Raw genomic sequence first — 23,278 nt, forward strand, 5'->3', positions numbered from 1 at the left:
TGTGGCATAAAAAAAACTGAAAACAGCAAAAGAACAAGACAAACAAATGAAGAAACAAAAACTCATAGATACAGACAATAGTTTAGTGATTACCAGAGGTTAAGGGGGGAGGGGGGAGGTAGATGAGGGTAAAGGGGGTCAAATATATGGTGATGGAAAGAGAACTGACTCTGGGTGGTGAATACTCATTCACTCAGTTCTGCAATACACAAAGAGTAATTTCAGAATTGCTACACTCATGCTACTGTGAAATACAAGCTTACCAAATAGAATTTAAGATTTGTTTATATTTCTTTCTGCCTTAGAATAAGGGTATAGCTCAAGAGTTATTTGGCTTAAATTTTTAAAAATATATATATTTGGTTAGTTCTTTTATCCCCATTAGTGTGGTTATATTATTTGAAAAATCATTTTTCACAAAGATGATTATATTTGGTTAAATTTAGCTTATGTATATAAGCTAGTTTGAAGGTTCTTTTGGACGTATTAATGCATTTCAATGTGATCCCAAATTAGAAATAGTTTCACTTACTTAGTTTTTTTTACATTGTTTATTTTTTCTGAGGATGAAAAGCATCACATAACCCAAAGTTTAAAATAAATATCCATGAGTGCATACTGATACAAGTAAATGATTAAGTAAATAAATGTGGACAAGCGACAAATCTCCCATGTGGAAGAATTTCAAATAATTTATGTAGTTAGTTTGTCCTCCAGGAGGTAGAGCATAACTGCTTACTCCTTAAGTGTTGGCTGTGCATTGTGACTTCCTTCCAAAGAGTATAGTATGAAAAGGAGGTTAAAAGAATAACTGTATAGTTACTACCAAACAGTCTCATCCAGGTTATCAAGGTTAACATCAACAGTGATAAGTCATGTTGATAGCACTTAACCCTTGAAATGATGGGATGAATATGGCACTTTACCTACGTGATCTCCCTTCTCAAAATATATTACCCCAATCTAATCAAAAGGAAAGAAAGCATTAAACAAACCTCAATTGAGTAAGTTTCTAGTAAATACCTGACCAGTAGTCCTCAAACCTCTGAAGGTATTCAGAAGTAAGGAAAGAATGAGAAACCATCACAGCCAAATGAAGCCTACGGAGACATGATATACTATAGGGAATGTGGTATCTAGCTGATTTCTTGGAGTAGAAATAGGACATTAGGTAAAAAGTAAGGGGATTTGAGCTTTAGTTAATGACAATGTATCAATTTAGGTTCACTAATGCAACAAATGCACTGTACTAGTGTAAGATGTCAATACTAGGTTAAACTAGTTGTAGGGTATATGGGAACTCTCCCGACTAGCTTTGCAATTTTTCTGCAAACCTAAAGCTATTCTAAAATAAAACATTTATTTTAAAAATCAGCGCAGAATATTTGGAAAATGCAAAACATATACAGGAATACTTAAATCATCTTTTGTACCATTTCTACATAAATCCCTTTAATACTTTTAGCATATTCCTTCCTCTCCTCTCTTACCTGCCTTTCCCCGTTCCATCTTTCCTCCCTCCTTACTTGTCCCTCTATTTCTATCTTGATCTCTTTGAACATTTTTAGTATATTTCTTTCTCTCTCTCACATTCACTGACTCTCTTTGGGTAAATGTGCATGTGATTTGATCGGGATCCCAAAATAAATAGATGTGAAATTTTAACTGACTCTTGAATGTGTCAAGCAAATTGAGAATACAAAAGGATTGGAAAGTAGGCAGAAGAATTAGTGAAGAGATTTCCTTGCAGAGAGCTTTTTCTACAATGTGATTCCTCACTTTATTGCACCCCAGATAAACCTTTACTTGAAACTTACCCAGGCAGGGGAGTTCCCACGGGCCCACTCACAAGACTTAAAATGTGTTTTTGCAGTCAAGAACACTTGAGAACTAGTAACTGGTGTGTGTGTGTGTGTGTGTGTGTGTGTGTGTGAATGCAACAAAGTAGAAGAGGCTACATTGGGATGGGCCTGAATGCTTAGACTCTGTTGAAGCAAGGGAAATGAAGAGTGTTCCCATGAACCGGATGTAAACCATCAGGAGGAAGAGGCAGTAGTGGGTTTTCCTAGGTCCTGGTCAACAGAGCTGTCTAGAAGGGCAGAGGAGGCCTAACTGCAAAAAGCTGAATATGGTCAGTAGATTCTTGGGCTCTAAAAAATAAGCTACAAGCAACCACTTGGAATGAGAAAGCATCTACCCAGGTCAAGGGAGTTGCTGGAGAGAGGTGTTCATCAGTGGTGATCACTAAGGATCCAATAACGCTTGCCAGCGTCTGAAATCACAAAGTCATCCAGCCTAGTCAGGAAGCCTCTGTGCCTGTGATGGGCTAAACATTTGTGTCCCCAAAATTTCATATTTTAAAGCCCTAAACCCCAATGTGACTATATCTGAAGGTCAGGTCTTTGGGAGGTAATTAGGTTTAGATTAGGTCACGAGGGTGGAAGCCTCATGATGGGATTAGTGCTCTTAGGAGAGGACAATCTCTCTCTCTCTCTCTCTCTCTCTCTCTCTCTCTCTCTCTCTCTCTCTCTTTGCCTCTACCTCTGCCTCTGCCTCTACCTCTACCTCTACCTCTATCTCTCCACCCACACTCATCCAGGAAAGGCCAAGAGGACCCAGAGAGAAATAAATGTCTGTTTTTTAAGCCACCCAGTCTATAGTATTTTGTTACAGCAGCCCATGCTAAGACAGTGCCTTTTTCCCTTCTACTTCCTTTGTTCTCTTGCCGATAGAAGCCAGAAACATCAGCTAGCAAGTAGGTATGAGTGGGGCAAAGAGAGGAGGGGGCAGTCCCATACCCTCTTTCTTGTAAGCAGGCAGCTGCCATCTGCAGACCTTAGTATGGAGGGAGGTAAGAAGTCTTACTTTTCAATAAAGATTGAATCACTTGATTAATATCTGCAAATGATCACATCCTAATTACTGAATTGACAGACTGCTTTGTAAATTGATGTAACCTTTAAGCTCTTTGAAAACAAAAAGGCCTTAGACTCCTTCCAAATACCATCCAGGGTCAGGAAACATTTACCTGCACTAAATAAATGTTTCCAGAACAGTGCAAGACTAACATGAATTAGCATTTCAATTGTGTAAAATAGCATGTTGTTCATTATGCTGAATATATATTCATTATGGGCTGAATTGTTTCTGCCTCCAAATTCATATGTTGAAGCCCTGACCTCCAAAACCTCATGATGTAAGGAGGTAAGGCATTTAAGGAAATAATTAAGTTAAAAGGAGGCAGTTACGGTGGGTCCTAATCTAATATGACTGGTATCCTTAAAGAGGAGGAAATCTGGGTACAGAAAAAGGCCAGGGGCATGGATGCACAGAGAGAGGAACCTGTAAGGACAGAAAAAATGGCCATCTGCAAGCCAAGGAGAAAATCCTCAGGAGAAACTGAACTGAGCTGAAACTGCTGACACCTTGATCTTAGACTTCTAGCCTCCAGAACCGGGAGAAAATGAATTTCTGGTAAGACTCCCAGTCAGTGGTATTTTGTGATGGAAAGCCCCAGCAAAGTAGTACACTATTATCTCTATATTTTTGTCATATAACACTTAATTCCTCAACATCTTCCTGTTCTCTGTTTCTGACCTTGAACTCAACTCTTATATCTAATTCACTTTCTTTTTCCTGTGATTATTCTTGGCTTTTTTCCTTAGTTGTAATTGGCTCCCTTCTCTTGCATTAGGCCTGCTTTTAGCTTCTACATGTACAAAACAAACAGATCTAAATGGATGCTGGCACTTTTCCTGATAATCCTTTTACAAGGCTAATGCAATCATCAAATCCCACCCTTTCCACTCTCAACCCAAATCCGGTGATTGAATTGAACCAAAGCCCAGCAGCTACAACTTATAAACGTATCATTAACTAATATCCCACCAATACTTGGAGAAGTGAACTTCCTTCCCTATGGCATTGGAAATAGCACCAAGTCACACAAAAGCTGGAGTATAAGTTCAAAGTCTTTGATGGCTTATCAGCATGATAGGCTCAGCCTTGGGAGAAGCGCTGTTCGTCTCTGACAACCTTACACTTGGCTCTATACCAAAAATCTCTCCTTTCCTTTTACTTTTTCCTTATGCAATAAGTGTGATACCTGGAGAGGAGTGTGTGTGGTTAGGTGACATGCCCCCTCTAGACAAAGGTTCTCTTTACATAAGTTGTTATACATGAGGCTTTTGCTTTGGCTAGAGGAACAAAGAGTGTTTTCTTTTTCTTTTTTTAGAAAGAAGTGCCAAGGCAATGGAAAAGATGGAAAGACTAGAGGCAATGGGATGAACTTTGCTGCCCACCAACCCCCTTGGGTCATATGAGAGCCTTGGACAAGCGAGGAGTTAGGATCTGAGCATGACAGAACACATCATGAGGGACCTGGTGAGAGTCTAGGAACTGGCACTGCCACTATAAGTCTCAGTTGCCAGAAAGGGGAGCAGAGGATCATTTACCTCTTCCTAAAAATACCCTGCTTTGACCTCCAGCGACTTTAGCAGCATTTGCTCCACTGGATGTGTGTGTTACCATAGGCACGCTGTTTCCATCAAGCAGCTGTGAAATACTGGATTTTGATAAGGGACAGCTTAACAAGATGCAGCAGATGCTACCCAGGGGTTTGCTGGCGGTGGTGAGCTGAGCATATTTTACAGGTCCTCTTTAAAGATCCCTAGAAATAGTAAAGAGAGATAATTTGGTGGGCAAGGCAGTGTGGGAATACTATGGAAATATTGACTGGGGACAATATTAAGATGGGAATCTACTTTCATTTTGCCTCATGTTTTCATGAAGAGGGACCTTTAAATCCAGCATGATGTCATCCCAAGATACTCAACTTAATTACTTCTACAAAGATCCTATTTACACATAAGGTCAAATTCATAGTATAGGGTTTAGGACTTGGACATACACTATTGACCCTGCTACACTGTCCTGCAGAAGTCGCCCTTCCATTGAGAACCACTATATTTTTTCTCATTTCAACTAGGCAAGAAAATTTTGCCCAGATTTATTTTCTGTAGTTTGTATTATCAAAACTTTAGTGTTTTTCATTTTCTAAAAAAAAAAAAAATCATGTTTACTTGAATTTCATTTTTCAGAGTACATTCTATCTTTACCCACCTCCCATTCCTATCAGGTAGGAAGCCCCAAAATGCCTGCTACCGTGTTTTCCTGAAAATAAGACCTAGCCATACAATCAGCTCTAATGTATCTTTTGGAGCAAAAATTAATATAATACCCAGTCTTATTTTACTATAGGACCGGGTCTTTATAATATAGTACAATACAATACAATACAATACAATACAATACAATACAATACAATACAATACAATACATAACATAACATAATATAATACAATACTATACTATAATACTGGGTCTTACATTAATTTTTGCTCCAACAGACGCATTAGAGCTGATTGTCCAGCTAGGTCTTATTTTCAGGGAAACATGGTAGTTACACTGTGCTCTACAGATATTACCAAGAAAGGCAGCCTCAGGCAATTTACTGCACAGGACATGATTGACTGAACTATTTCTCTTTATTCCTGAGCACCATGCAGATTACATTGTTTTCATTCTCCTTTGCAGTTTGGAGTGGTCATACAACTAAATTCTGCCCAAAGGGATGTGAGCAGAAGCGCTGCTCATCCCTTCCTGCTGGCCCATCAAACCCCCTCATGAGATCACACATCCCCACATTCCCTAACCTACCCCAGTCTGGATATCTACATTCAGGGAAAACTTGAAAGCCATGTGTTGATGACAGCGAATCATCCATCAGTTTGGGTCTCTTAATGATTAAGTAAAAGAGAGCTCCAACACTGATCAGGAATACCATTTTGGACTCTAATGGAATATGAAATATACTTCTCTTCCATTTAGAATTAAGTCATGGAGATTTTGAGAATTATGTGTCAGGAGGGTAAGCATTCTCTTAATATAAGCAACTAAGGTGATAAGAAATCTATTCAATTAGATTCTTCATAATTGAGAAGGTTGAAATCTAGAGACACAGAATGGGGGCTGGGGGGTATTCTATGAAAAATGAAAGTAAAATTCAAACATTTCAAAGTGAGCTCTTAGGCCCTAATAAAAGAGTCCCTGCTTTCTCCTTCTACCTCCTTTCCTGATATTCACACCTTATTTACTGTCTCTTTCTTGGACTGGAACACACCACACGGCTTGTGTGTATGCCATTTTCTCTACCTGGATTACTCTGCATTCAATTCTTTGCAAATAGCTTCTTCTCATCATTCAGGCCTTTGCTTAGATATCATCTTCCCAAGGAAGTCTTCCTAGATGTCCTTCTATAAACTATATATAAAGTAACCTCTCTCATGCCTCCAACCCGATAATTCTCTTTCACATTACTCTGCTGTTGTTCCTATAACCTTTTGAAATGATCATTTTAATTTTTTACCTGTTTATTTATATCTTTGCCAGACACTAGAAGTTTCATTAGAATAGATACCTTATTTTTCTTGGTTACTCTTGTGTCCCCAGACCTTAGAACAATGCCTGCCAATCAACGCTGAAGATGCAATGACATTTGTTGAATAAATGAATGAAGAGAGAAAAGAGAGCGAGAAAGAGAGAAATGGTAGAGCATCCAAGAAGGTCACTTGCTATATACTTAAAATTAACTTTGGTTAAGTTCTTAGTATATCTCTTCCTTGTCCTATAAAAGAACCTAATATACCGGAGGTCCTAAAAAAATGTATACACATTTTAAGAGATGTTATCTTAAAATGTGTATACATTTTATTTTTACCCTCTGTATACTATACTGTAATACTATACTATACTATGCTATACTATACTCATAGAGAATAATATTCTTTCAAATTACTTATCTGTATTTTTTCAATGTACCTCACATAGTAACTGGCATACTTCACAAAAAAGAGACTATACTATTTAATTCAAATCAAGGATACCAGAAAATGCTTGGGAGAGGATATCACAGTTTGAGGACAGAAAACTAACAATGAAGCTTGTTTTGGTTGCAGCATCAGGAGACTTAGTGAAAGACTGTCGGGACTCAGAGTCATCATTTCACAGGAAGGCCAGACAGAGGGAAAAGACAGGAATCAAATCAGTATCAAAGGACCCAGGAACAAGAAGGACAATAACCATCTTCTGGCAGGAATGGTTCGGCCAGGAGACCCTGCCTATCTAAATATGGTTGCTACCATTGTGGCATGCCTGAGCATGGTCCCTCTGTTATAGTCTACCTACCACCATGGTGAATGAATTCACATCTTCTTTTGTTTTTGTGTCCTTTGCTCAAGTTTCCAAGAACAAAATGGGAACATCTAATTGGCAAAATCTAGGTCATGTGACGGCCCTTTAGCTGCTATTCCATCAGCTAGTATATTAGGAGATAGGGGAGTACCTCCAAATGAGAGATGCATTCCAAAAAATGGTCCTTACCAAGGCTCCAAGGCATGAGCCTACATGGTGAGTAGTTGGATGTTCTCAAAGGAGATCAAGGTGAAGAGAAGGTGAGAGCTTTGAGGGCAATAAGAAGGTTGTGGTCCAGTCAGGAACGGTCACGTGTTCTAGGCTCAGAAATTTGGGCTTTATCTGGGAGAAAATGTGCACATTATTTCTCTAACCATATCATTAGTTCCTTGAAGATTTAGAGGCTAAAATATTTATGTCTCCATCCCACCCCCACTCTATGCCAACTAAAGACATACATTGCAGTGAGCACAGTTCTTTGTACATCACAAACAATCAGTAAAGTTTATTTTTCAACTAAAGCAGAACATAGGGGCTAACAGGTTGACAAGAATTCATAATGAAGGGTACAAAAAAAGTTAAGGAGTAGGGCAACCTTATAAAATTAGAAAGAGGGTGATTTTTCTCCATCCTCTCCTATTTCCACTTTTAGGGCCTTGGATATACATCCTCCCCTTCTCCACTTCCCTAGAAGGTACCCAGGATAATGGAGGAAACAGCACTTAAATATGGGGTCATTTAGATTTGATTTCTAATCCACGCTCTGCTGCTTAACAGCTATGTGACCACAGGAAGTCCTTAACCTTTCTGATGTTCAGTTTTCTCCTTCACAAACTGGGACTCATGATGAAAATCTCATTGCTGTGCCAGTTTAACGTAACAGGGAAGTTCCTTCTTTCCCCTCCACCTTCTTCTCACTGAGACACCAAATCCAGGCCTCATCTCCTCGCAGTTTTCCGATGCTCCAGGACTCATTTCTCTACTTCTCCTCTCCCCATGCCTAGCTTCACATTCTTGCCCACCATAAGCATCTTAAAGAAGGTAACTTGTAATGCAAGTAAATAAAACTTTAATGGTGCAATTAGAGGCTGTTCAAGAGTTAGCTATGTCAGGACCTCCCTCAGGGGCATTCCATAACAATAATTGGTAATCACTTTTGCCTATAATATATCTGCTAGGCAGTACATTTTCAGGTGTAGTGTATAAAATTAAGAAACCATTAAGATTTAGAATAGCGCAGAGTAAGAGCAGGATCTCTGGAACCGCCTCCTTGAAAATCCTGGCTCTGCCACTTACCTGCTGTGTGGTCTTGGACAAGTTACTAAAACCCTCTGTATGTCAGTTTCCTCATCTGAAAAAAGAGGGAGAATAACATCTATTGTACAAGGTTGTTGTAAAGGTTAAATGAGTTAATGTATGTAAAGTGCTTAGAACAGTGCCAGAGTCCAAACTGAAATCAGTTGATTAAAATGATGAAAAGGAAGATCCCTAAATATAAAGAAAATGATACATATTCTTGCGCTATTAACTTACTTTTATTCAAAACAGCTGAAGCTATAGTATGAGCAGATTTGCAAACTCTGACTCAGAGATAAACACCTCATGCTCCCACCAAATGAAGGTTAGGCACACAAAGATTAATGATGTATGACACATACTAGTCACTCATTCACGCATTGAGAAGAAAAATAGATAACTCAAGTCAGACACAGACATCTGTAGCCACACGCTTTCTCCTTTTTTTCTGTCTCCTACACTAGCTCTGTATTTTGTTGTCTGAAGGACTACTAATTTTTATACAAGTTTACTTTAAAGCCATTAAAAACGTAGTATAGTACAGTACAGTATTGTATAGTATAGCAATTACGAGCATGAGCTCTGAGCCATACTTAATTTTTTTATCTGTTTTGCCTGTTTTGCAGATAAGCACACTGAGACAAGAAAATGTTAAGACACTTGTACAAGATGACTGGGGAGTGGAGATCCTTTTATTGAGTATCTGTAATGGGGTAGAGGCAGACTTAAGTTCTTAGCTTACCTAATCTCCACAAGAATCCTCCAACAAGGTCCTAATGCCCATTTCACAACTGAGGAAACAGTGATCCAACAAGAACCGCAAGCTTGTGCAAGATTACTACGGTAGTAAGTAGCAGAGCTAGGATTTCAACTCCAGTTTGCCCACCCAAAATGTCATTTGTTTCTTTTGGTTTCTCAACTTTTATCCCTCTCTAGTAATTAGATGGAACTGTTGAAATTAATATGGAATTTATAGATTAAATGTGGTCAAATTTGGAAATTTCATGTAATTCAGTGTATACTTAGAGATGCGTTGTGCAGAAATCATCACAACTCTTTACTATCACTCTTGCTTCCCAATCTTTTCCTTTATTTTCTCAAAGTCATGCCTTATTATCCTGTATGCATCGACACTGATCTGAATGAAACTTCATTGAGATGGATTTTGGAGGGATATTAAATATGGTCTCTGCAGTCAGATGACTACAGTCTAGTTGGGGAGAAAGGATAATCACAAAAGAAGCTGTCAGAGAGCAAAACAATGATGGAGAGCTTCACCAGGCCATCAATCAATGAATATTCATATGGTATGTCAAGACTGTGTTTGCCTCTGGCCTATATAGCGATGAGTAAAAGAGAAATGGTTCCAGTTATGTCCTCACAGAGCAACAGATCGGAGAACAGTTAACAAATAATTACATAATTGCAGGTGTCAAATATATTCTCAGAGTTCCTATCAGTTAAATTTTCTCTTCTGGGTAAACACCCTACTTGGACAAGTCCTGGTTCTGCAGACCCTGCCCTGGGGTCCATCTGCAGGGCTTTCTCTACTGTCAGTGGAGTGGATGTTGGTCAGTTCATTTTTGAAGCAGTCTGTTTTTCTTCTACAGATTCCTGTTTCTTTGTCTTTGAAGATGACTTTTTTTGGCAATTCAGGGTTAGAGCCACCCCTTAATGTAAAGCCAATATGTAATTAAGCAGGGTGGGCTCAATTTCTCTGTGAGTGACTGCTTGCAACTACAAATAACTATCTAGCTTGGGGAAACTAAATAAGGAATGTAATTAACAACTTTCTCCTTGAAATGTGAAATTACAAACCACAACAGGCTCAGTTACAAGTATGCTCATGATCTGGGGGGAGTCAAGTATATTCTGATGTTTCTTATGCTACTGGTGAAAACCACTGGGTGGAGTAGACTAAAGAGGATTTAATTTGGTGGATAAAACCCCAGATGTAACTTCTGAGTCACTGAAACTCTTTAATTGCATTTTCTTTGTACTCATGGTTGAAATTATAACCAAATTAGATACTTTGAAAATAGACTATGTTTTCGTAAACATATTTTATAAAAGGTCTGACCAATTTTAGTGTACATAATTGTATGCTTTCACTAAGCTGAAGCTCCTATTTCAGTCAAGTTTGGTTTTGTATTTAATCCAAGTTTTAAAGTCTCCTTTAGAATTTCAGTAGTGAGTATAATATATTCTAGAGAACACGAATTGGCTGACAGCATATTTGCATCCAAACATTAAATCATCTTTTAATGGAAACCTACTATTTCTCAGAAGCTTTTATTTCATTGCCACAGCACTAAATATCTGAATGCTATATAATGGAGCACTTTAATCAATATATGAGTCTGCTGGGTCTTAAGAGTTCCTTCCATTGCTTCAAGCACTATTTGTATTGACATTTTTATGCATCATGTACTTGATTTCAAAGTCCAGGAATCTGTGGGTTTGCTTCACAAATTACTAGAAGTATTACAGAACGAATAGAAATAAATCCTTTCATGAAAATTAAAGGGATGAATATACATTTGACAATAAAAGACTCCAGCTTCTCTAAAACTCTACCACTTAAAATCAACTCAACAATAACAAAAACAAATGCAATAAAATGAAAATGGCATCCCATGGTTTAATATTTGAACAAGTGAAAACACATGAGTTCTTACACTTATTGTACCAAACAACCCTGTGAGGTAGGAATTATTTTCTTTATAAGTAAGGAAACTGAAGCTCAGAAAGGTTAAGAGTCTCACTACATATGACACAGTTAAGAACTAAGTAATCTCGAATTTGAGATTAGTTACCTCAACCCCAATGTTAACACACTTCTCCATAAACAATATTGCCTGATGGAAAGGAAGAAAATCAACTACAGGCCGTGGTAGGAATCACAGAAGGAGGTGCTAAAGTGACAGCAGTGGGAACTTACTGACTTCCAGCTAGATGAAATAATTTGCAATAACAGATGAGGGAGACATTTCAAAAGAAGAAATGACAGAAAACTGGTCATTTAGATATGCATTATACAAATATTGAACAAAATCAAAGCTGATTTTAGTTTCCACCTTGAAAGGCTATATGGTGATTACGAATATGAACTGTGGCGTCAGGCTGTTCTTGATCCAAGCTCTTGCTCTGTCTTCTAATAGCGATGCAATTCTGGGCAGTTAACTTTTTAGTCTGTTCCCTAAATGAGTTTTTAACATAGGGATACAGTAATAATTCTGTTGTAGCCTGGATTTCTCCTAAAAGCAGAGCCTGAGATAAGACTTATGTACAAGAAGATTATCTTGGGAAGTGATCCTAAGGAAGAGGAGTGGGTTGGGGTAGAGGGAGGCCTGGGAAAAGTCAAACATGAAAGGAAGGAAAAGTCAACCCAAGGGCAAATGGGGGTTGGTCCCTCTGGGGAACCCCTGAAGAGCTGTGTTAAATACACCTTTGGATTACTCCTCCAAGAAATGGAATAGGGGAATATTAATCCATTGTCTCCTATTGATCACAGTTGCCTCATGTTGTGCTAACTTCCTCCCACTTAAAGGCTTGCACATGTGTCAGAATACCAGTGTGGACATCCGTAGAAAACCCACTATATGGTGGTGGAGAAACCCTGGGCAGAAAGCATGAGATACTCAGTAGAGCTGAGGCAAGATCCTTTCACATTATATACGTGCACAACTAATTGCTGTAGTAAAAATGGGAATTAAAAAGGTGAGCCAAAAAACTAGTCATAGAAAGAATATCAGTGATTGCCAGGCACCAGTGGATGGGATGAGGGGATTGACTACAAATGCGTGGAGTAGTTTCGGAAAATGTTCTATATTGTAAATGTGCTGATGGTTACATAACTGTATATATGTCACAAAATTTATCTAATTGCACACTTAATATTTGTGATTTTAATTATTAATATAAATTGTAATTATTAATATAAATTATACCTCAATAGAGTTGATTATAAAAGAAAGGGTGAACCAAGGAGCTCTGGGGCACCCACAAGAAGTGTCTGATAAGTACTTATCTCATCATGAGAAATCAATGTAGTAATATATGCAAAGCACATTAATGAATACACATTTGAATTATAGCAACTATTATAATTGTTAATCACTAACTTGAGATAGTCCTGGTGACTAAATGGGAGAGTTGGGGAGTTGGAATTCATTTGAAGGAAGACTGATTTAGCCTTGAATTTGATCAAATTAGGGTAACTTTAGAACATAGAAGTGACATAAATTTTGTTAGGAATTTAGAAATTTTCAATGAGAAGTGTGGACTTGGATCTTTGAGTGAGCCTCAAAGAAAGGATAGTTAGTGGAAAAAAGGGTAGCTGAGAATAACAAGGGAGATTTTGCTGAAAGAAGATGAAAAAGCCAAGGAAATAGAGTACACACACACAAAAAAAAGATGAAAACTAACTTATATTTAATGTCTTCTACAGTATGTGACAAGGACTTAGCATCGTTATTTAATTTTCATAACTACACCATTTGGTGGATATGATTGTTTCCATTACATATATTAATGAGTTAAGGTTTAGAGAAGTTAACTTGTGAGGTCAACGCTATGCAACCAGTAGGTGGCTGAGTGAGGATTCAGACCTGGGGCAGGTTTGCTTAACCCAGAATGGTCTACTTTGCATGCTGCGTTTTACATGAAACTTCCTGAAGAATGGGAGAATCAGAAATATGGATGGAGACTCAGAATGGTGCAGGTCCTGGTAATCACTGTGTACTTTTCGAAGGAGACACTGGACAGAATGACTGGTACAAGGGAGTGAAGGATAACCTTTAAAGGAACAGTTCTTTAAGGGGCATGATGAGAGTCAAAAAAAAATCTGATGGTAAAGAAAATGTAGAGCCAGTGGGTATAGACTCCTTGATGGAAAATTTACCTGTGAAAGATGAAAGGGAAATATAGTAATATAGGTATAATGCAGGGTCTTAGCTCCCTCTCCCTGCACGAGAACATAGGGTATGGTGAGGCCAGAAAGGAACAATGGAACCATAAATAAGGGAATCATACCACTATATTATCGATGGTGGCTGGTCGAGACACAAAAGCAAACATCTGCCAGTACCCGAACGAGGGGACTTCCTGCACCCCAGTCTCGCTGGCGGCCGGTGAGACACAGGAAGTAGGATCAACATGATCCACAATCCACAATCCGCTTGCTAACCACACTTGCTGGCCGCAATCCGTGCTTGCCAGCATAGACACGGGAGTTATATTAGTGGCTAATGGCTTACTGGTTACAGCTGATGGCCATCTACTACCCAAGCCAGCATCTTTCCATGTGAGGCCAAGAGCCTGGAAAGTGCTCTCTGGGACTCCGTCCCTACAGTAGATATATCCATTCAAGGCCAAAGATCTACATGCTTATTATTTGATGCAGCCAGTGTAAACTGTATGGGTTCATTATAAAAAAAAAAAAAAAAAAAAAAATCCTCTGAGATTGGTGCTCAGATGGGAGGCAAAATCCTGATTTACTGTCTTTATCTCAGTTGCTTCTAGTAGTTTCTTTAGGAAAATTTTACAGTTTCTTCAGAACTAGAAAATTATGCCTCAGAATGGCACTTGGCACTTTCAGAGCCACAGGCCACTCAGCAAGTGAGTAATATACTTACTCTTCCAGCTGCTAGAAATGAAGGGACCTTGGAGGAGTCAGCAACTGACTCAGGACGTAAAAATGTGATTACAGACCTTGAATGTATCGTTCATTCATCAAATACTTATTGAGAACCTTTCTGTGTTGGGCACCATTTTAATTGTCATAGATAAAACAGCGAAGAGAACCAACAAAACCTAGATCTCTATGGAGTTTATATACAAATAAATATGGGTGAGCAAATAAATATTGGAAGTTAGAAAGAGATAACAGTGAGGAAGAAAAAAATAATGCTAGGTAAGAGGATAGTGATGTGAGATAGTCTTACGGTGGTTAGCAAAGTTCCTTCCAGGGAAGTGATATTTGCATAGAAGCTGAATGATGTAAGAGAGTAAACCATCAAGCACCTGTGTGAAGATTTTTATGGGAAGAACAGCAAGTGCAAAGCACTTGGGGAAATGATGGGAAAGCGCTTACTAGGTTTCAGGAAATGCAGCAAGACTGCATGGCTGGAATGTGATTTAGCCAGAACCAGCTCGTGTAAAGGTAGCCTTAAAATCCTCTTGACTAGAAAGGTATTTCGAATTTCCCTTACATGTGATAGAAAGCCTTTGGCAGATTGCAAGCAGAAAAGTGTCATTTGTAACCTCAGCTGCTATCACAGGCAGGCATGGGAGAGAATAACACGTCCTGCTCCTTTTGGTGATACAGTTTCCCATGGTTTTGTCTAAGAACCAGTGCCATTTTTCTAGTAACAAAGCAGAGTAGACATGCCCTCCTAGGCATTTATATAGGCAAATATCAAGTACTGTGTTTCCCCGAAAATAAGACCTAGCCAGACCATCAGCTCTAATGCGTCTGTTGGAGCAAAAATTAATATAAGACCTGGTCTTATATTACATTATGTTAGATAAGACTGGGCCTTATAGTAAAATAAGACCGGGTCTTATATTAATTTTTGCTCCAAAAGACGCATTAGAGCTGCTGGTCCAGGTAGGTCTTATTTTCTGGGAAATGGTATGAACATGAGCGCTAAGTGCTGAACTGGCTTTTCTGATGACCACAATGGCTCCAGAGGCCAACCTGCAAAGTGAGCTTTTCCTAATAGAAGGAAGAATGTAAGATGGTAGCAAGTGATGAAGGTGCTACTGAACAGGACTAGGCTTTATTGTGAAGGCCCAGGACCTAAAAAAGGCAGAATTCAAAGCGATCCATTTTGCAAATAAAGAGATTTGGCCCCTTCTCTGAAACCAGGGGGTGGGAAGTGAGGAATCTGTATGGGGTCAGAAAGTGCTTGCAAATTTCAGAGAAATGGTTGAAGTGGCATTTTGAGGGGGTGAATAGCATCCACAACTAGTAGCCTTAACTACTGGTAAACCTATAACTTTACCTCTGTCAGTCAATAAAACTTTCTCATGTTTGTTACATTTCTATTGCTTCCAAAGTCCTTTCATACATATTATTTGTTTGACTTTCACAACAACTGTGGGAGATGAGTGGAACAGGCAAGAACCTTAATATTTACAGATGAAAGACCTGTGGCTCCGAGAAGTAAAGTCATCTGTTCAAGGTCATTGTGCTGTTCAGCTGATTAAGGGACAGAGACAAGGATAGAATGCAGATCGTTTGACTCCTGATGTTGAAAATACATGGAATAAATAAAATTTGGGAGGTTAAAATATGATGACTGCTTAGTAACCCAAAAGGAAAGAACTTATGTTAGGAGTTAAAGCCTTAATATACAGAGAAATCAAGAAAGTAGACTGATCCAGACCACAAACTGGATGCTATATCCTGAAATAGCAGGAGGGAGAACGATTCATTAGATAACTTTCTAAGGGCTTTTCCGACCTCCAGAGTCTAGCTCATGAACTTGCCCTCTTCAAAGTGAAATCCATGTATTTGATCCCTCTGCTAATATAAAACAAGTATTCCTGTGCAGGTGTTGCTGAAGCATATACATTTAACTTTCATGCAGCTCAGGCTTTCACACATTATGTACTGACAGCCCTAACGTGCCTTTCCTATAGCAAATTTATACTTTTACTTATCAGTTGGCAAACAAGTATTTCAAGCTTCCAGTTAACAACTTTGTTTCCAAAGCATTGATACTTACATCTTTATAGCTGTGTTTCTATTATCATTTAAATATTTTTGCATCCACCCTCAGTATAAGACACAAAAGGCAAATACTTTTAAAAGGCACTACCAGATGAATATAATACCATTGAGACAAAGGATGGGCTAAACATTTGAAGGGCTAAAAAAGACAACTTTTTGGCCCCAATCCAATACAGGAAGCCCACCCTCACCCCCACTCTTATCTGGCAAACCCCAGTGGATGCTTGAAACGGCAGATAGTACCAAACCCTATACAGTATATATGCTGTCTTTTTTTCCTATGCATACATAAGTATGATAGTTTAATGTGTAAATTAGATACATTAAGCAATTAACAACAACTATTAACAAAATAGAACAATTATAATATACCGTCAGGAAGTTATGTGAGTGTGATCTCTCTTTCAAAATATCTTACTGTAACCATCCCTTACTTGCAGTAAACGGCTTGGTGTCACTCCTTTCAAGGGATCCCTTGCTGATGTCTCCGTATAGGCTCATTGCTTTCTGGTGCAACCCATAGATGTCAGTCAGAACACGTTTTCTGTTTATGGCTTCCACTCGCAAATGTCTTTTGGAAATGCCTTTTCCATCTTTACTAGGTCACTTATTAAGCACTGAGGCCTTAACTTTTGCACTTTAGGGTGTGACTGCAAAGTTCACATTAATTTCCTTTTCCTTCTTCACAGTTTCATGGATAGATTTGTTCTTACCACAGATCTTAGCAACCTTAGCAAAGGTGTTTTTTTTTTCCTTTTCTTTTCTTATTAAGTTGAGGACTTGCACCTTTTCACTTAACGTAAACACTTTATGGCTCCTCTTTGACATATCCGAATTGCCAACATGACTACTCTTGCACTTTGGGATATTTTTAAGTAAAATAAGCGTTTCCTGAACACAAGCACTGCGATACCTCAAGAGTCCGCGGCTACTAAGAAGAGACTAATGGGCAGGTTGCATAAACAGCGCGGGTACGAGATTCACGCCCCAGGCGAGATTACCCGAGACTTCATCATACTACTCAGAATGGAGCAATTTAAAACTTATGAATTGTTTATTTCTGGAATTTCTATTTAATATTTTGCACCTTGTTTGACTGAGGGTAACTGAAATCAGAGAAAGCAAAATCTCATAAGAGGGGGGCTACTGTACTAAACTGTGTGTTCATTACTAAAAGAAGATGTATTCATTATTTAGGACATAATTCTGGAAATGTATGATGATTGGAGATTGTATCTAAAGAGGCAGGGTCTAGTGATGGAGGAAATGGATACATCCTAAAATTATGATTGGATAAACAACATAAAATATTATAATGACAAGAATACAGAGAAATTTTCTCAAGATCTAAAGAATTGTGGATATGATACAGACCTTTAACAAAAGAACACAGGGAGCCTTCAACTTTTTGTTAACAAAGTTTAAGTAGAAGTTGATAAAATATCAGCAAATTCAGCATCAAAATATTCCATTTAATTTTGTGCAAAGTCAATCATATTAAATGTGTTCTCATATATGTCACTTCAAACATGGTGCAAAATCAAAAAATATAAAACTGATAATTATATAAAATCATAGAAAAATAATTTTATTGTTTATTTTTAATTAATCTACATAAAGCAAAGATTGTACTCATCTGTTAAATCACAATATCCACAGCACCTAGCGGAGTACCCAGTATACAGGAAGAACATGAAACAAACCATGTTGTAAACATTTTATCAGTGATTGATAAGAGTTCAAAAACAAACATTTGCATCATAACTAGTGATTTATTATAATTACATGTAAGTCTATTGCTTGACTCACATTTCAAACACAATTCCAAAATGCATCCAGCAAGGAATTGCTTGTCTCAAATCACTTGACCAGAACTGATGCAGTCCTAGAGGTTTATAAAGTACAGATTACAAGATAAAGCAAAAAAAACAAAACAAAACAAAAATGGTGACTTCCAGTTCCAGTTAACCATGACCTTCACCAAAACACCTCTCTTGGTCAGTTTCCTCATCTGTAAAAGATAATTCTTAGTTCTAAAAATTCAATAGAAAGGAAAAGTAGAAGCACATACAAAGGAAGAAAGGGCAAGTCTTCCTTAGTCATCTCCTCCTTATTTTTACATCATCCCCTTCCTAGAGTGACTCAAAGTCACTCTATTCTGAGTACGAATCTCAAGGCCCTCAGCTCAGACCTCTACCTCACACCAAGGTCATCATCACTTAATATTATTCCCTCATTAGTTCTTCAGATCACCCAATTATTGGGGAGGTGACAGCTGTTACGATGTCAACAACATAAAACGAATTCAGAGGACCCTCTGAAGGGTGGGGCTATTTGCTCTGTTTGAGGCTGAAGTCGCCAAGGCACTGAGACACTTTGAGGTAGAGCAGGGCTCAAAGTAATATGGGTTAGTTATTATAGCAGCTAAATTTTTACCACATTATGCCAGCACTCTCTACTGAACTCCTTACAACACGTGTCCTTGGGAGGTGGGTACTGTTATTGTCCTCATTTTAAAGACAAGGAAACTGAAGCTTATAGAAAGTTGGCCAACGCCACCCAACTTTGAAAGGACAGAGGCTGAATTCGAACTCAGGACAAAAGCATTAGACAGAGATCAGTTCCTTCACCAGGAAGCAGGCCCTACCAGGAGAAAGGTCAATACCCACGTGCCAGACGCAGGATGGAAGGGGCTGCGAGAACCTTGGCGACTCTGGCCACGCGCTGGCCTTAAGGGATGGGGTCCCGTTAAGAAAGGGGGCCTTTTCTCACCCGACAAAAAAATAACTACCCAACTGGGAGGAGGTTCCTTCCCAGTGCCACCTGCTGAAGGCGGAGGGCTAGGCAGATGGAAGAGGACCTGGACAACTGGTTGAGGAAGCAGGTGGCTGGTCGGCGGGGATAAGAGGAGGAGGGCTGGGAAGGAGGATAGGCGGCAGCCCCGGGAGAACTAGGAGTCCTGAACGTGGTCCGACCCGGTGGAATAGACCAGCAAGGCCCGTTGAGAATGGAGCCGACGGGCCAAGAGAGCCAGGGGGCGGCGGGTCCCCAGGAAGGAAGGGGAGAGACCCGCCGGGAGGAGGCGCCAGAGCCGGAGCCCAAATACTCAGACCGCCAGAGCGGAGACGACGAGGCTGGCGCCCAGCCAGTCGGGCCGGGGGGCAGGGAGGCGGCGGCCGACGAGGGTGGGGCCCCGGCGGGTCCCGCGGTCGCCGGGAGGAGAGAGGGGCGGGGAAAGTGGGACAGAAGGGACGGGAAAGGAAAGCCGCGGGAGAGCGAGAGTGGGAAGGACCTGGGGAAGCCCGAGGACGAGGCGGGGAAGCCGGGAGACCCGCAGCCCGGAACGTCCCGGGAGTATTCCTGGGAGAGGCTTCAGGAGAGGGCCGAGGGCACGGAGCAGGTCGAGGGGAAATATCCCCTGGAGGAGAAGCCCGACCGGCAGAAGATTCCGAGGCAGGAGGAGACCAAGGAGAACGAGCTCTTCAGAGAGAAGAAGGAAACCTCGGCGGGCAGGGAAGCCGAGCAGCTGGTCCATCGGCCCACGATCAGATTCAGTATCTGCCGCAGATCTGTCCCCCAGTCACTGTGGTCTGACCTCTGGAGCCACTCGCCCAGTCTCTTTAACCAGCTGGCGAAGATGGGCGACCCGGACGTCCTGGAAATGGTGCAGCATGAAGGTAGGAGCCCGCGGGGTGGCGCGCGGGGAGGGTCGGACACCGCGCGGAGCCCCCAACGCAGGCGTAGGGACCCCGAGGGACGTTGGCGGCCCTGCGGCCTGGACCTGGGGGACGTTCGCACAGAGTGGCGCGCCTTGCGCGAGGCAGGGACTGCGCGGCGAACAGCTCCTGCCAGGCGTGGGTGGATGGGTGTTGGCGCCCCATGATTTCCATTACTGCTGGGGCGAGCCCGGGACCTCGGTCCTATGACCGCTGAGGTTCCGAGAACACCCTCCTTGCTTCTATGGAGGTGGAATAATGCAGGGAGGCCAGATGAGCGGGCTGGGGGTGTGGACTTCTGTCCCTGGGCCTATGAACCTGGGCACGAGGAAGAAAGTCTCCCACAGAGAGTCACAGCTTAGGGTGCGTGACAACGGATCTGTGTGTAGGGGAGCTGGTCCTTAATGCTTTTGCCGCTCTTTGTTCTCAGATTATTGCTCAAGCTTTGAGATCCTTGTTAATTTTGTTAGTGGCCTACCCTAAGGTTATCAGCTTGAGATTCTTGGGAACACTGCTGTTGTACCAGCTTTCATTGAATCTTGAGTTACGTTGAGAACTATTTGCTCATTGTTTGATAAAGCTATTATTACACATACCTATATTCTGTCGATCTGGTTGAATACACACCTTTTCCTGAAAATGCACATATTTTTCTGGGACTACCTCGAGGACCTTCAGTGACACTCAGTTCCCTAGGTGACACTCTGTTTTCATGTCTTGTTTAATATGAGATCTAAACATGGAAACAGTTTTTTTAAGTGATAAAATATCTAAGCAGTCTTACTAGTTACTAGACTGCAAAGGCACCAAGAAATGCAATGCATTATTGCATCCTCCTTCACTTTCTTAAAAGCTTTATTGAGATATACTGTAATTTACATAATTATAAGTCACCCATTTAAAGTGTAAAATTCAATGGTTTTTAGTATATTTACCGAGTTTTGCAATTATTAGGAGTCTAATTTTAGAACATTTACATCACCCCAAATAGAAACCTCTTAGTGACCATCTCCCATCCACCTTCATCCTATTTCCAACCCCACCCTCCCATCCCACACCCGACCCCACCCCACCCCACCTCACCCCCAGCTATAAGCAACTACTAATTACTCTCTCTATAGATTTACCTATTCTGGTTACTTCATGTAAACAGATTTATATATAACAATTCTTGACAATTAAACATATAAGCAATCAGTGATCTCTTTTGTAATTGGCTTCTTTCTCTTAGCATACTGATTTTGAAATGTAACCATGTTGTAACTCATATCAGTGCATCATTCCTTTTTATTGCCAAATAATATTCCGTTGTATAGATATACCACATTTATCCATTCATCAGTTGGTGAACATTTGGCTTTCCACTTTCTTCTTTCTTTTTCTTTTTTTGCTCTCATGAATAATGCTTCTATGAAAGCTCATGTATAAGTTTTTTTTTTTAAGATGTTTTTATTTTCTTGGGTATATACCTAGGAGTTGAGTTGCTGGATCACAGGGTAGCTCTATACTGAACATCTTGAGAAACTACCAGTTTTCCAAGTGTCTGCATCATTTTATATTCCCACCAGCAACATATGAGTTCCAATTTATCCATATCATCACTAACATTTGTTATTGTCTCTTATTAATTGCCATCCTAGTGGTTATGAAGTGGTATCTCAATGTGGTTTTGATTTGTATTTTCTGTGACTAATGTGTCAAATGTCTTTTCCAGTGCTTGTTAGCCATTCATGTATCTTCTATGGAGAAATGTCAATTCAAATCCTTTGCCCATTTTTAAAAAAATGTTATGTGTTTTTTCATTATTGCATTGTAAGAGTTCTTTATGTATTATGTATATATGATTTGCAAATATTTTCTCCCATTTCTTGGGCTGTCTTTCCATGTTCTTGATGGTGTCACTTGAAGCAACTACCCCCTTTTTAAGTAAAAAAATAATTTAAGGAGGGGGGGGGGGAAAAAACTCTTGAAAACTTTCAGCTTTGACTAATGGCTTTGCTAAATGATGTAATAAATTTATTTATTATTCTCTAAATAAATGATTGGTATTCAGTGGTACAAAAGAAATCAAAAGTATAAAATTAGAAGCCCCTTTCTATACTCATTTAATGGTTTCCTCCTTTGCTGAGAATCAATTTTTTTGTAATTTCAGTAACCCGAAGTTCTTAATAGATATATATTTTTTTCATTTAAAGTATTCAGTAATTCCTTATAATCACTCCTTCTGAAGTAAAGCTATGAGCAGGTACAGAAATATATCCTTCATTGAAGGAAAAGTGGAGGAAACAAATGGAAATATGTAATTTTCTATATATAATGAAAAAAAATATATCAATATGGCATTGCAAAGATTGACATTGCAGATGTTAGAAATATGATCTAATTTAGCCTTGGGATAATTTTACTTCCTAAAATACATACTTAAATTAGTATTACTTCAGCATAGTAATTTTATATTACTGCAGCTTGAGTCCAGGAAAGTTTTAGAACTTTTCCCAAAAGAATTTCAGTTTTCCCTTTTCTTGACAAGGAATCATTTTTAGTATATTTACAGAGTTGCTACGACAAATGGCAAAGGTCTTTGCAATTTATTTATATTCCTTCCCTATTGTGAGCGAAGCTCTGTCTTTGATTTGGGTGGAGGTTGGAGACAAAGATACTGGTGTAGAATACCAGGTATATTTGATGGTTGGTTCTGGTAACTGCATCCTCCCCAAATTCCTGTTTCCTGTTTTGTTCATAGATCCAAAATCCAAGCTCAGCAGGGCTGTGTGGATTAGTGAGAATGGGGCCTAAGGAGCAGGATGGTCCAGGCCACTCAGATGACACTTATATTTCTAAATATTTTTCATTACATCAATTATTTTGCTGGGTTGATATTATTGCCAGTTATTGAGACCTCTGTTATTACTAGGGCTGTGTGAAGAGTGTGTTACAATGAGGATGTATTTTTTAACATTGACAATCCAATGGATTTTGGAAGCCCAGTTCTAAATATACAAGTATGTTTCTTCCTGGATTTTAAGGACACAGTTATCAAAACAGAAGTGTTGGTTGAAGAGCCTGAAACATACTGGGTTACATAGCATCAAATTTTAAGAGCTACTTTTAGTTCTGTATGTTAAAATATAAACAGATTTCTTACAATAAATTTACTGAAACAGTTAAGCCTAGATCTTGTATATTATGTATTTCCTAAATCACCTTTAAAGAGTGAATATGCAAAAGTTAAACAATTGATTTACGTGTGATAGGATTTCTTCCCAGAGAGAGAATG

General features: G+C 39.5%; 1 protein-coding gene across 2 annotated transcripts in view; it reads left to right on the forward strand.

Moving 5' to 3' along the window:
• The first annotated feature begins 19,313 nt into the window (after positions 1-19,313).
• Positions 19,314-23,278, forward strand: part of ANO5 (anoctamin 5) — a 73,847-nt gene continuing 69,882 nt past the window's right edge. For both annotated transcript variants that reach the window (XM_019742616.2, XM_019742617.2), the window contains exon 1: positions 19,314-19,962. In XM_019742616.2, the coding sequence (XP_019598175.2) occupies positions 19,923-19,962 (40 nt within the window). In that variant the 5' untranslated portion in view covers positions 19,314-19,922. The remainder of the gene's footprint in view (positions 19,963-23,278) is intronic.

Source organism: Rhinolophus sinicus, linkage group LG06 (genome assembly GCF_036562045.2).
Source record: "Rhinolophus sinicus isolate RSC01 linkage group LG06, ASM3656204v1, whole genome shotgun sequence".
In the NCBI taxonomy this organism is placed as follows: Eukaryota; Metazoa; Chordata; class Mammalia; order Chiroptera; family Rhinolophidae; genus Rhinolophus; species Rhinolophus sinicus.